The sequence below is a fragment of the Scomber japonicus genome, chromosome 14 (assembly GCF_027409825.1).
Source record: "Scomber japonicus isolate fScoJap1 chromosome 14, fScoJap1.pri, whole genome shotgun sequence".
Classification (NCBI taxonomy): domain Eukaryota; kingdom Metazoa; phylum Chordata; class Actinopteri; order Scombriformes; family Scombridae; genus Scomber; species Scomber japonicus.
This window is the reverse complement of record NC_070591.1, coordinates 17,163,237-17,177,740: the sequence shown is the minus strand read 5'-3', so window position 1 is coordinate 17,177,740 and position 14,504 is coordinate 17,163,237. Positions and strand designations below refer to the sequence as shown.

Below are 14,504 nucleotides of genomic sequence, written 5' to 3'. Positions count from 1 at the left end.
CTTTTTCTGTGATTGGACAGAACTGATGTGTCTGCTTTGAATGACAGGAGGTTCCGGTTCCTCAGGCTTGCTAGCCATGCATTTCAGCTAACTGAGCAATGAATCAGAGCTCCAGCTGCAGCTGATGTTGCTGCTGCTTTTGGTGACTTTTTATGCCAGTATTGGACTGCAAATAATGGGTCTTGTTATGTGTTAGATTGTAGACTGTTGTGTTTTTAGAAATGTTGTTCTGTTTCCTGAAATGCTGTTGTGTTTGGTGAACTATTGTTTATACACTGGTATGAAATAGACGGAGTGGTGATACTTAAAAACCTGCAAGGAAAAGAAAGGCTGGCATCCACAAAAGGGGTGGGCTAAGAAGGAAAGGCAGAGGCAGAGAGAAAAGCTGGGAGATGTGTGTGATACAGTACACTGGGATACTCTACACAATCAATGCCAACTGGGATAAGGGGCGACCAGAGAATAAGGCTAGACTGTTGACAGTCAAAATGGATGAGGAGTCTGCATCTGGGCATTAATGCCTTTGAGCCTCACTGTTTCTCCCCAGCAGAGCAGTCAGTCAGTCAGTTATACAACCAGCTCAGCCATGACAGGGGGGTTGGGGTATATTGTTTTGGATTTGCTTCTCAAATCAGATATCTGTCAGTTTGCTTCAATAATCCTGTGATGTAGGCAGCATTAATGTATTCAGCCAACGGAGAGGACAAGAGAAGAGAGCCTAAGCCCGCCTGCTAAATCATAATCGTGCCATAAAGCAGAATACAGTAGGAGCAGGCAGGGGATGAATGGGTGCATGATTTACAAGTCACCTCTGTCATATAGATGAAACCTGCACTAGTAAAATTGTGAATAAGCTTTGTTCCGGTATACTTTACTGATGGATGGTGTAGGTGAAAAAAGGCCAGGGGAGTTGAGGAGAATAGAGTATGACATCCAACTCGGGCTCCAGGAGGTCTGCTTGGAACAGACAGCTGTGACATATGAGTGTATGTGTGTGGTGCTGACACACAGGCCAGCATTAGTTGCTAGCAAAGAGTGTGATAGATGGGGCTGAATGAGCTGGCCATGGAGGCTACAGTACATTGAGAAAAGTATTTGCATAAGCAGGTCAGCTTAAGTGTCATGTTGAGTCTTAAAATCTTACTTAGATAAGCAAATAAAAGAAATCAGTCAGTGTTGTGTGACAATTGTACTTTGCTCCAGCAAAATCAACTTTTTTTTTCTCCAAATTGAATTACATTAACTTGAAACTATGTTTACATTATACAGATGATATTACCTTAAAAAGTAACAAACGATATCCTGTTAGAAGTTATTTTATTTTCACAAATCCATTTTTTAAACTGTCTATAAAGCAATAAAATGCCTCAAGATAAAGCTGTGTTACAGTGCAAAACCAACAATTGTGTTCTCTGCTAATATGTTACACTCACTCAAATTCATGATCAAATAGAGGAGAGGGGTTTGGGATTTGAGACTGGCAAAGAAGGGTAGAATGAGGAGCAGAAAACGATAGAGCCAGAGGTATAAAGTGAATCAGTGAGGATACTGCAATATACATCTCATTTTCTATTTTTTCCCAGATGTAGACACCACCAAGGACCCCTGTCAAAAGGTTAAGTGCAGCCGACACAAGGTGTGCATCGCCCAGGGCTACCAGAGAGCTGTGTGCGTCAACCGCAAGAAACTTGAACACAGGTGAGTGTGTGTTGCTCCTGGGCAAGTACTGACTAACTAAGTCTCAAAACAAGACGTACCTGTAGTCAAACTTTCTCTCTGTTCATGCTTGCTAACACAAGGTCAACACAACCGAAATTACAGTCAGTGGCTTGTGCTGGTCTGGAATATGTTTCCCTGCTGACTACAGTGGTCATAGAAAAGCTTGTTTGTGCATCGATGCAGTTCGACTGCCTGCTGTTTAATGATAAGCTAATACATTCAGGCAACATGGCGGAGGGCTGTTTGCTAGACCTTCATGTTCAGGTCGGTGCTGCTCTGTCTGTACTCAGAATTAGCAAACAGTTGCTGTCTCAGCTGGACTTTGTGAGCTTCAAGTGTTTATGCATTATCTGTCCTGCAGACTCAAGCAGCCTGTGCTCAGGTCTCCTGACGGAAACTGTCAGCCCTGTCCCATCTCCTCTACCGGGCCTGTGTGTGGATCAGACGGACACAACTATGCCTCGAAGGTACACTGAAACAAATGTATACCCACAGGGCTAGGCAATAATTCAAAGCTACTGCTTATCCACTTTCAATGGTATGGTTATGTCATGTTATTATGATGTTATATATTATATATTATATTATGATGATTATGTTAACAACTGTTGTCCAGTTTAATGATTCTAAACCAACTTTGATTAAATTTAGTTTTGTATGAAATAAAGCAACATGAATGTAACATGAACAAGAACACAATTAATTGCATTTAACATACACTTGATTATCTTTATATTATTTTACATACATTTGCAATATTGTGATATTTAGTATCAATAATGGAAACATATTTCTTTTAATATCATGATACCGACTTTTACAATATTGCCTTGCCCTACATGATTTATACCTAGTTTATACCTGAATCAAATACAAGCCTAATAAGGATTAATCAAGTGTGAGAGGCTTATATTAATGGAAAGACCCTCCTTCCCAATGTTGAGATGGTATTAAATTATCCCTGCAAAAAAAAAAAATCTTATGAAATGAAATTATTATGAAATATAAGAAACAAAGTGGACCTGCCTGTCTTCATGACATTTCTTGATTGTCTATCATTTAACCCCATTGATATGTTGCTGTTTAAATTGACGTATATTAAAGCTGCTCTTCACTGTATATTATCACTTGAATGGTGCATAGCAGCAGAAGCAAGGGACGCATTTCAGCCCGAGGCTTTCCTTAGTGTTGCTGTCAAAATTGTGGGTTGACCTTATAACACAGCAGCCAGGGATTTTCTGGTGATTAAACCCAGCTGAAACAAATCATCTCAACAGGCATCATAAATCATAAAAAAAACAAGAAAAACTGATGACAAGAAAGCACCTAAGATGTTCCTGGTGTTGTTATGTGACTTGTGACCACAAAACAACTTAAGGCAACACATTTTGAAATGTTGTCACTGGGCATAGGTGGAGGGGGGATATCACTGGCAGTGGTACTATAGGGCATACCTCAGCATAAAAAGTGAAATGTATTCCCATGTATGTGTCAATTCAGCATCACATATATTCTGCAATATATGCATTGTAATCAGTTGTGGTAATAGAAATTTATACAATAGTCCACACCTATTAATAGACATGTGCAGCGAAATTGCACAGAAATTGTATCAGATGCTGGTACATCTGTTCACAGCTTTGACTCTGTTATATATGTGCTAATAAAATGTATTATGCATTGTAGGGTAAATAGTGATGAAATAGTCAGAGCTGAGCAGTGTGAGAGAGAGAAGAATCTCGCAGGGGGTGCAGGGACAAAGAGCCATGATATATAACCTCAGGAGGATCAATTGGTGGCTTGTCGTGACAGAATCCCATGTGTTATTGATTTATGCTTTGTCTTTTGGATCACTATTCCTGACCTTGCATGCATGTAGAGGTTGGAAAGCGCATCCAGGAACAAGTCTCAAATTTGAATTAAGGCGTACCGTTGGTCACCTCATGAATTGTTGATCTGTGTTGCAGCAATAACTCATTTTACTTCACCTTTGTGTCCCTTTGTCGATATTGCTGGTGTATGTGTGTTAATGTACTTATGCGTCTGTGTGTGTGTTTGCATTGCAGTGCAAGCTGGAGCAGCAGGCGTGTCTTACAGGGAAGGATCTTACCATGAAGTGTTCAGGTCTGTGTCCTTGTCCAACCCCTGCGCCTGCTTCCAAGGAGAGTAGACATGGTAAGATCAAACATACACAATAACCATGACAAAAAATAATCTGGGCAAATATATTAAATATGAATTCATCAGTAATAACTACAATACAAGGCTTCTTATCACCTGTTTTCATTGTCTCTCACAAATGTGCACAATGTTAGCACAGCAATCATCACAACAGCAATGAATAGGTGCAACAAATAAAAAAATATTCTTCCTCTATCTCTGCTCTCCAAAGATAGCTGCACTGGACAGGATCTGGCTGATCTTGGGGAGCGTCTGAGGGACTGGTTCCAGCTACTGCAGAGCAATGCCAAGCAGAACAACAGCAAGCCTGGGGCCAGAACCACTGCAGCCAACACTGCATCAGGTTAGAGCTAATACTTAATGAATCCCAATGGCATAAGGAAGGGGTTACAATAGTTACATCCTATTATATCTCAGTCTAGAGGCCCAGGTGCTAATACTTTTGGCAGTTGTGGCACAGAAACCCACAGTTAATCAATTCTGGTGGCCTTTCACAAGGTATTTTCTGCCTCAAGACATTTTCCCCAGCTTTTATCAATTGTCCAACTTCCACACATCTGTAGCTCAGCAGCCTGTCACTCTAAATGTTCTTCATTAGAGGGACAAGTCTTTCACATGATGGTTTGAGAAGCCGACAAGAAGCCTGAGTCACTTAAGATAGCCTTATGCTCCATGCCCTGTAGAAGTAGCAATCCTTTATTAAGATGCAGTTACGTAGTTTGAAGACCAATTGGACACCATCAAAAAAGGTAACACAGAACTCAAATTAGATAAAAAAAGAAAAAAATAGCTGAAAGCAAAATACAATGATCTTTCCACCCACTTGACCAAGATGGAACCAGCTTTTTAGAAGACAAATGAAACTTGCTACACAGCACTAGAGGACAGGTCCAGCAGAGACAATATTCACATTATTAACCTACCAGAGATAGAATGGTTATCAGGGAGTCACACCTTAAACACTGATTGGCAAACTGACACTACCATACTGCAACTGTGGCTGCATTCAATTTGCAATTTTCATTCAAAAAGTGCCGGACGGTTGTTGTTAGTCTATCCTTAACAATAATTGAAAGCTATGGAAATGAATACAGCCAAATTACCTACGTTAAAACAATATTTATGGACAGAAAATTGCATGTTTTGTTGATTCCTCACTTGATAGATCCAGTGCACCACTTCAGCATACTCATCCCTCTACAGTTGCATTTCAAGGTCTGATTAGTGATTTCAGTCTCACTCTTTTATTTAGAGCCATAAACCCTTCTTCAAATACAATATAGTTTCTGTTCAGAGAGGCATTAAAACCTATTCAAGGATAGATTATTTACTGGCTTCTGTGACTTTATTTTCTCAAATTCACTCTCCTGTCCTAATCCTTTATTTGACCATAGTGTAATTACATCATAGTTTACACTAGCCGATCCTACCAAGGCTACAAAATGGTGCTTTAACACCATGTTACTTAAAAACAATGATTATTTGGAATATTTCAGAAATACCTCTAAAGTTTTATCTAAGAGAATGACAACTCAGTAGAGAGTCCTCAAGTGCTATGGGGTGCAATCTAAGGATTTGTAACCTTAATCGAACAAGACTGGGAAAAATAAATACACTTGAGAATGACTGGCAAAAGCTGGAACATGACCAGCAAGGGGTTGGTTTTACTGAGGATAGGAAAAAGGAAATCAGTTCAGTCACAGCAAACATGAATAATATATTAAGAACAACAGCTGAATTCCAAATCCATAGGACCATGAGAAATTATTATTTGATAGGTTCAAAACCAAGTCAGATTCTTGCACTGAGAAATATGAAAAATATTCTAACTCCATGAATACTAGCTCAGAGCAGAAGTTCCTTACTGCTCCCAAAAAATTAAACACAGTTCCACTCATTTTATTCTAAGTTGCACAGCTCTGAAATAACATTGGATGATGTTACAAGATTTTAAAATTCCCATTCTCCGGCAAGAGGATGCTGAACACCTTGGAGAACCAATCACTCTCACTGACCTGAAAAATACCATAGCTGGAATGAAAAAAGTCAAATTACCAGGATGGGATGGATCCCTCTGGGGTGTTATGTCACATTTTGGGAGGAACTAGGACATGCTTTGGAGCCATGATTCATAGATCTATTGATGTGGGTGCCATTTTCAATTACATGAATTCTGCTTTAATTGCTGCAATGCCCAAACCCAACAAGGACATCACAAAATGCAGCAATTATAGACCGTAATGCTAAAATGATTTTTTTGCCTGTATATTGGCCTCCCATTTACAACATCATAAAATTAATTAATTGTGATTAGACAGGTTTTACGAAAACACAGCTTCCATCTGATAATGTCCTTGACTTCTCCATGTCATTCATACTGCCAACAATATAACTTCCCCATGTGCTGCTAGTGAGCTTTGATGCAGAAAAGGCTTTCAATAGGGTAGGAAGGGAATACTTATGGGAGATCTTGCAATGTTTTAATTGGGTTCCGATGTCATTAAATTATTCCATTTATCATACAGTATAAACACTAATGGCATTATATCATCTAAGGTTATCTTATTTTGCTGTTGCCGATAAAGCTGACCTTTAAGCCTTCCCATTCAGAAAGTTCCTCAACATCCATCCATCTTGCCCATCGCTTTCAATGACACCACTCATTCTATATCATTGTATGCTGATGACTGTTGTTATATTTTCCCTGTCTAACACATAAAACTGAAAATTCACCAATGTTACAAATCAAATGGTTGTCTTTCAGTTCCTAATTTTAAATATTATTTTTGGTCATCTATCTTGAGACCATTATCAGATTTGCTTGATCCTGAGTCTGTAGCTTGTTGTAAATTAGTAGAGAGTAATCTACCAGATCCACAAAGACTGAAAGATATGATATGAAGATATGATTTGCTCTGCTGTCTCTTTGAAACATGTTAAACTATGGCTTGGCCTCACAATGAACTTCCTTTTGTCAGTATGGTATCTTGCTGAGAAGTAATCTAATTGTACATGTAAATGGAGTCTTAATAGCCCAATCTTCAATAACTATTCTCTTCTCACTGTGGGAGTCCTATTCATATACCCAGCCTGGAGTACTAAAGGTGTCCATGCTTTTGCCAACATTTATAATGAGAACCGGCTCCCCAATCTTGAGTTTTTTGATAACTCAACTGCAATCTTCCATATTACAGGTCCATACTTACAGGTTCTTGCATTACAGGGAGCAAAAAATGTTTTTCAAGAAATTATTTGAACTGATAGTCTTGGAAACACAAGAGATTCTAATTTATGGTGGTGATCTTAATGTCCAACTTCCTAAATTAGATACATCTAATCAGTGCCAAACGAAAAGTCCAAATGCCATTTTAGCCCAGCGGTTGCTTGCAGAGCTGGGTCTGATTGACGTGTGGAGAGAGTTTCATCCAGGAGATAAACAATTCATCTATGATTCCCCATGTCACTCTGTATATTCACAAATTGATTATTTATTCATATATAAATCAGACTGGCACAGAGTCAGGGACTGTAAAATCGGGATTAGGGACGTATCTGATCATTCAGGGGTGTACCTAACTCTGCACCTAACTAATCAACGGAAAAATACACTCTGGAGACTTAATACAAGCATTTTAAATGACAAAACAGTACAGAAACAGATTCAACAGGAATTTGAAACATATTTACAAAATATTGATAATGGAGAGGTGTCTCCAAATATTTTACGGGACGCAGCAAAGGCAGTCGTTCGAGGTAAAATTATTGTCCTCACGGCCTCTCGGAAAAAGGAAAAACAGAGAAGACTTGTTGAACTACAGGAAGAAATTAAGTCATTAGAAAATAGACACGCTGAACAAAAAGATCCTCAGATATTAACTAGAATAAACAAAATTAAACAAGATATAAATGGTATATATGATGAGGAAATTGAAAAATGACTTAAATTTACCAAACAAAGGTATTACGAGACGGGGCCTAGAGCAACAACAGGGAAAGAATATGATTTATAAGATCAGGAACCCCAAGACACAAAAGGTTTGCAGTGATTCAGAGGATATTCAACATGCTTTTGAACTATATTATAAAGACCTATATACCCAACCGGCCATGGCAGATATTACAACAATAGAGACTTTTCTAAGTTCATTAGAGTTCATTAGGCCTACCATCTATAGGAGAATAAAATAAAGAAATTATTGCTGAGATAACAGCAGAAGAATTGAATATAGCCATTTCAAGATTGAAAGCTAATAAGGCTCTGGGCTCAGATGGATATCTGTCCATGTGGTATAAAACATTTAAGCTTCAAATAACACCTGTTCTGCTTAACTGTTTTAATCATACGCTGAGAACAGGGGAAGCCCCCCAATCATGGAAGGAAGCAGTTATCTCTATCATCCCGAAAGAAGAAAAAGATAAAAAGGAATGCAGCTCATACAGACCAATATCAGTCTTGAATGTAGACTATAAATTATTTGCGTCAATCCTATCTAAGAGACTGGAATCCATTGTCCCAGAGCTGGTAGATTTAGATCAAACATGCTTTGTAATAAATAGACAGACACAGAACAATTTAAGGAGAACACTACAAGTGGTGAGTCATATTACATCAGAAAACATCAGTGCAATGTTGGTCAGCCTAGACGCCGAAAAGGCTTTTGACTCGGTGGGTTGGGAATATCTATACAGGGTACTTGCAAGATTCGGCTTCAAAGACGGTTTCATTAAATGTGTTAGAGCGCTATACTTCTCTCCAACAGCCAGGATCAGGGTCAATGAGCACCTGTCGCAGAGGTACACACCAGGGCTGTCCCCTGAGCCTGACCCTATTTACTGAACCTTTGGCTCAAGCAATTAGAGAGGACTCTGAGATAGAGGAGATTATGATTAGAGGAGAAGAGCATAAGACTTGTATGTTTGTTTGTAGATGATGTTCTGCTTTTTATTACAAGCCCAGACTCAAGCATCCCTAAATTGATGTCTCTGCTAAAAAAAACCTTACTAAAGATATGTCAAAACTTTTTGAAAACAACTACGGCCTCATTAATAAAGAGATCAAATCTGACATCTCTAAATGGACCCTCCTCCCACTACATATGAGTAATAGAATATAAATAATTAAAATGAATGTGTTGCCACAGCTTCTTTATCTCTTCCAGTCATTGCCTCTAGAGGTACTCCAACAAACAATTTGATGAGTGGGATGCCTGGATCTCAAGGTTGGTTTGGAACAATAGAAGATCTAGGTTTCAGTTCAAGACACTACAGCTGAAAAAAGAGAAGGGAGGAAGAGCTTTACCATGCTTACAGGATTATTATTATGCTGCGTAATTGAAACCCTTAGTACACTTGTGCGCTCCAAACTATGAATCTAAATGGAAATGCTTGGAAATTACACAGATAAAAATTCCAATACAATCTGTAATAGGAAATAAAAGCCAAGCTGAAAGACATTATAACAGCTTGAATCAATGGACTTTATTCACTCTTCAGCTATGGTTTAAGGTTTTTAGGAAGTTACAAATAGAGAAACAGGCTAAGGTCTTGAATTGGGTAGCATATGATCCAGAATTTGAACCTGCTAGATTGGACGGGGGCTTTAAACAGTGGGCTAGTAGAAGTATCACGTCTTTCTGTTCCCTCATCTCAAACAGAAAATTTGAGTCAATTTCAGACACATTTGATGAATCAACACATCTTTGATCACATTAAAATATAGCTATCAACTGTAAGAATGCATGGTGCCATAGCTGGTATGATAGCAGAGAAAGTCAAGGAATTGCTGTAATCAACATTTCTATCTATTGCTACATTTTGGATGCTTGTGTGCTGTTTTTGTTTTGTGTGTATTGTTCTTGTTTTTATGTATCTGAAGAAAAAAGGCAATAAAAAGTTAATCGTAAAAAGACATAGAACAATAATAATTGTTTTATGCAATGACTGCAACTGGAAAAGCAAAAAGTTCAACAAGGAAAATTAAATTCTCACAAATTCAGCTTTATGTTCTGTTGGTGTTTCATCCACCCCCGGGTTTTTATCAAGTTCTCACTGGATAAATCTTGCAACAACTCTTCTGTATATCAAAGGTAATTGAAAACATTACAGGGCTGGAAACTCAAAACTCTTGGGTGGATGGATCAAGATTATGTTGCATCACTTACAGCATGCTGCTTCAAAGCAACAGGAAGTGAGCCTCAGGATCTGGTTGGCAGCACATTGATGCCTGATAAGCACTAAGTCTTAACCAAGATTTAAAATCTGAGGTGGAAAATGGCCTAAAATAAGTTCTCATTTCTAATGCTGTTTTCACTGATTTTCTGAAACTGTCTTGAGTGAGGAAAATGATGAATAGAGTGGATTTACACTGGGAACAAGAAATATTTCTAAGCACCCTGGCATGGTTTCATTTTTCCATTTGTGCAGCTGTCCCCTGATAAAAATGAATATTTGTTTGTTTGTCTTTGTGTTTGCAGTGTTGGACAGGAGCCTGGTGGCCAGCTGTAAGGACTCCATAGGCTGGATGTTTTCCAAGCTGGACACCAATAATGACCTGTACTTGGACCAGGCAGAACTGGCTGCCATCAACCTGGACAAATACGAGGTCTGCATTCGGCCCTTCTTCAAATCCTGTGACTCCTTCAGGGACGGCAAGGTCTCCACTGCTGAATGGTGCCTCTGCTTCTGGAGAGAGAGTGAGTATTGTGGAGCGCTTCATATCTTCACTTGCCTGTGTGCTGACATATTCCCCTTGGTGCACGCAATCAAACTTCAAGGCGCTCAGCTGCCCTTAGGATGGCCAGTTCTGTCTTGTTGTATTGCGCCAGTCACTATTTGTCATCCTACTCATCTTCCTGTTCCCCTGCAAGGCAAAATGGTCACTGTAAGCCACTAAAAACATTCCTGCTGCTTGCTGACAGCCTCTTTTCCCAGAGCTCTTGGAGATTGCGCCTGTCAGCCAACCAGCCAAGCAGAAACTAGGTCTAGCTCCCAAGTTTTTCTTTTAAATGGAAAATACAAAGGGAATGCATTGCAATTGATATAAAACATTGATTACATTTATAAGATAATTCAGTTTGTGATTGCTGATTGTCTAGATTGTGCTCTATTTTTCTTCTTTTAAATAAAGACCATGCCTTTTTTTTGTTTCAGAGCCGCCCTGCTTGGCTGAACTTGAGAGGATTCAAGTACTAGACGGTGGCAAAAGAAAGTTTGGTAGGTATCTGACTTCTTGTAAGAGCATTACAGCCCAACTGGATCTGTCTTTCTTGGTCGAGGTTTTTAATCAACCAGATCAAAAGCAGGAGGCAGGGATTAGTTCCCGATCAGCCTTGTGGATTAGAACTTGATACTGACAGACGGCAAAGGAAGGCAGTCATAAGTGTGTGTTGCATGTATGTGTGTGTGTGTGTGTGTGTGTGTGTGTGTGTGTGTGTGTGTTTGTGTATAAGTGGGTAAATATGTGCACTGCAGATTTTGGCTCTGAGTCAGGACTCTCCAAGGACACAGAGCGACGAGCAGAGGGCAGGCCGCCAACCCGAAGCTCAGATGTTCCCTTGAAAGACTAGATGGACAGTTCTGTTTTGCCCCATCTCATTTGTGTCACACTTCATTGTGTTTTTCATTACTATTAAAAAAATATCCCTGAAGTATTTCATTTTATGACAAATTCATCCATCTCTGAAGAGATGCTGCCTCAGTGATAAACACAACTTTCATACTGTTGTGCCTTTTCCTGCCTTTCTGCACTCTTTTGTGAACACACGCTGTATTTCATATTCATGTAACAGTTCAGAAATGAAAAAAGTTTCCAATCTTGTGTTCTCCTTATCCCATGATGATTAGCTATCTATCCCCACACACACACCCAAAACAACCCCAATATGCTGACTTAATACTTATTCCGTATCTTGCTCTGTGAACATATTGGTATTCATGGAATATGGAATTGGCTGCCACATATGCTGCATGCATTACATTCTCACTTGGGCTCAGTGCCATGTATAATAAGGCATGATGCAGGATGTGTTCGTCTGCTTTTGCCTTCATGGGGTTTAGAGAGAATATACGACATGTAAGGCTGCCTCATCGTACCTCACTTTTGTTTGAATTTATTTTTGTGTTGCTTGTGAATGCCAGGTCGATTCATCCCTAGCTGTGATGAAGACGGCTACTACAGGAAGCAGCAGTGTGACAGGGGAGAGTGCTGGTGTGTGGACCAGAATGGCGGAGAAGTAGCAGGATCTAGGATTCGTGGCAAGCCAGATTGCGGTATGTATGTCCCTTAGGATTCAACTGTCAATATATGAATAGAAATTGAACTTGGGAGCTCCATTAAGCGAGAAAAAAGAAAAACACAAAAAAATCAGCCCACTTCTCACCCCCACATGCATTCTGCACAAGGCTTCCTTTATGTTAAAGGACTTAGGCCCCCTGCAACATAATTCACTGTGGAGACCAGTGCCACATTCATGTGTCCGGAGTCATTTGCATTCTAAAGCGTTGCTTGTCGCTGTGAGAAAAGTCTTTTAAGATAAATGAGGGCTGGTTGGACTAAACCTGCTCCTGATAAGAATGGGTCCCCTGGCAAGGTTTAGAAATAGCTATTAAAATCCAGACAAAGTCAAACACATGCCCTTATTTTGCCATAGAAGTCAATGTTGATTTGAATTTGAATGTTGAATTGATTTCAGTATTGCTCATTCGACCAGAGAGGACTCCATCAAAGTTGAGTGGAAGGAATGCTGAACAGAATTTATTGCATTAAATAAGATGACCAGAGTGAATAATTCAATCTTCCTGCATGTGTTTTCTCTAAATCTTTCCACAGACGATGAACTGGCATATTCAGGTGATTTTGGAAGTGGGGTTGGATGGGAAGATGAGGAAGAGAAAGAAGCTGAGGAGACTGCAGAGGAGGCAGAGGAGGAAGAGGGAGAGGTGGGAGAGGTGGATGATGGGGGATATATCTGGTAAAGAGCCAACTTATAGTCCAACCTCTCTACGGGAGCATCTTGATGGTTCCAAACACATAACACACACACACACAGATCCTGCAAAGAGATGGACATGGTGAAGCTCTCAGAACAACTCTGGCTTATGAAAAAGTGAGGGAAAGGGATGCACAGGTTGGGAGAGGGAACATGCATACGTTTTGGGAGTATTTCATGTTACAGAATGTTCTTAAAATGGGCAGGGGAAGGGAAAATATCACTATTAGGTAATTATGGGGTGTGGAGTCAGGAATTTTGTCCCTCCTATTTGTGAATCTTTGTTCTATTCTGTTGTATGTCCTTTGAACTATCTTTGAGCAGTTTTTAGCTGGCATAATGGAGACTTTAAGCAGCTGCGGGTGCTTGTCATGTGCTTGCATAAAAAATAATGGAGAAAGACTGGGTGTATTTCAGTTGTCTAAATTGGCCTCTATCATCTTTTCTTCCTGTAGATTAACACCGTTTAAATAACCAGTCCTGGTTTTAGGCAGGAAACGGGCGATAAAAGAGAGGAAGCCATGTCAGAATATTGAAAAGCACCCTTTGACTTTTACCGTTTTCATGTCATATGCTTCAGTTCATGTGTGACAGTAGTGCTCTGTCTCATTCATGACTTATTAAAAGTAAAGTTTCTCACGCATCACTCTTTAGCTTGTATATAATGTGTGTATCAGAAGACAGATCGTCACATATTAGTCCTGTTATCAATGCCTTGAGAGACTAGCAGAACTTACTGCTTGGTTGACAAGTGTGCATCGTATTATAATGTGGATCAATTATTGTGTTTAATAATAAAAAAAGAAATTAAATAAACTGGTCTATGTGGCCCAGCTGGCCACCATACATCTGAGTCTGTGCTCTCTCTTCTTTTTTTTTAAATTCCTAAATTAATTTTCACCTCTCTCATCCTTGAGAAGTGTTATGCAAAGTATATGCAAGTGTACACAGTGACATTGTAGGAAGCTGTAACCATACTTCACCCTCCAACACCAATGATGCATATATTTGCATTGAGAATACATCATCAGGGTCTGCATATTCAGAGTATGCCACACATTCAGTTGCTGCTACACCACATTTCTCACTACCTAACACCTAAACAAGCAAATTAATTCTTGCAATCTTGCTGTTCTTACATTTGGAATAGTCTGCTAGAGGGTGAGATGACTTGTCTTTTAGAAACTTGTTTTTAACTCAGTATATTCAATACATACAATAATTGTTATTATGAAGAGAAGAAAACATACACCTCCTCTCTGTGTGACTCTTTCACCGAAAAGCAGACCTGATCTTATTGCCAGCTCACTTCTACTCTTGTGTTACCTCACTGCAGTGAATAGCTATGGGGGGCGAGCAGAAATCAGATACAGATCCAGGTCTGCATATCAGCACTTCTAAAAGCACAATGAAAAACTCTCTCCTTGGCTTTCGCAGGACATTTCTTAAGCTAGTGACATATGTTACCCTGTATGCACATCCTTGGGAGATCAAGCCGAGAAAGCTTGTCATGGCAAACAAATAGACATTAAACAATCCTCTGAAATGCCATTTCTCGTTTCTGTGATAATGGAAGTCAGTACCAGTAATGTCCCGGTGGGTGAAACCTTAAATGTG

The 14,504-nt window shown here is 39.5% G+C and overlaps 1 protein-coding gene across 1 annotated transcript in view; it reads left to right on the top strand.

Annotated features, from left to right (window-relative positions):
• Positions 1-13,711, top strand: part of spock2 (SPARC (osteonectin), cwcv and kazal like domains proteoglycan 2) — a 35,711-nt gene extending 22,000 nt beyond the window's left edge. Inside the window, exons 4-11 of the mRNA XM_053332921.1 lie at positions 1,584-1,698; positions 2,081-2,186; positions 3,786-3,894; positions 4,112-4,243; positions 10,374-10,592; positions 11,050-11,112; positions 12,037-12,168; positions 12,728-13,711. Of these exons, the coding sequence (XP_053188896.1) occupies positions 1,584-1,698; positions 2,081-2,186; positions 3,786-3,894; positions 4,112-4,243; positions 10,374-10,592; positions 11,050-11,112; positions 12,037-12,168; positions 12,728-12,873 (1,022 nt within the window). The 3' untranslated portion in view covers positions 12,874-13,711. The remainder of the gene's footprint in view (positions 1-1,583; positions 1,699-2,080; positions 2,187-3,785; positions 3,895-4,111; positions 4,244-10,373; positions 10,593-11,049; positions 11,113-12,036; positions 12,169-12,727) is intronic.
• Positions 13,712-14,504: the final 793 nt, after the last annotated feature.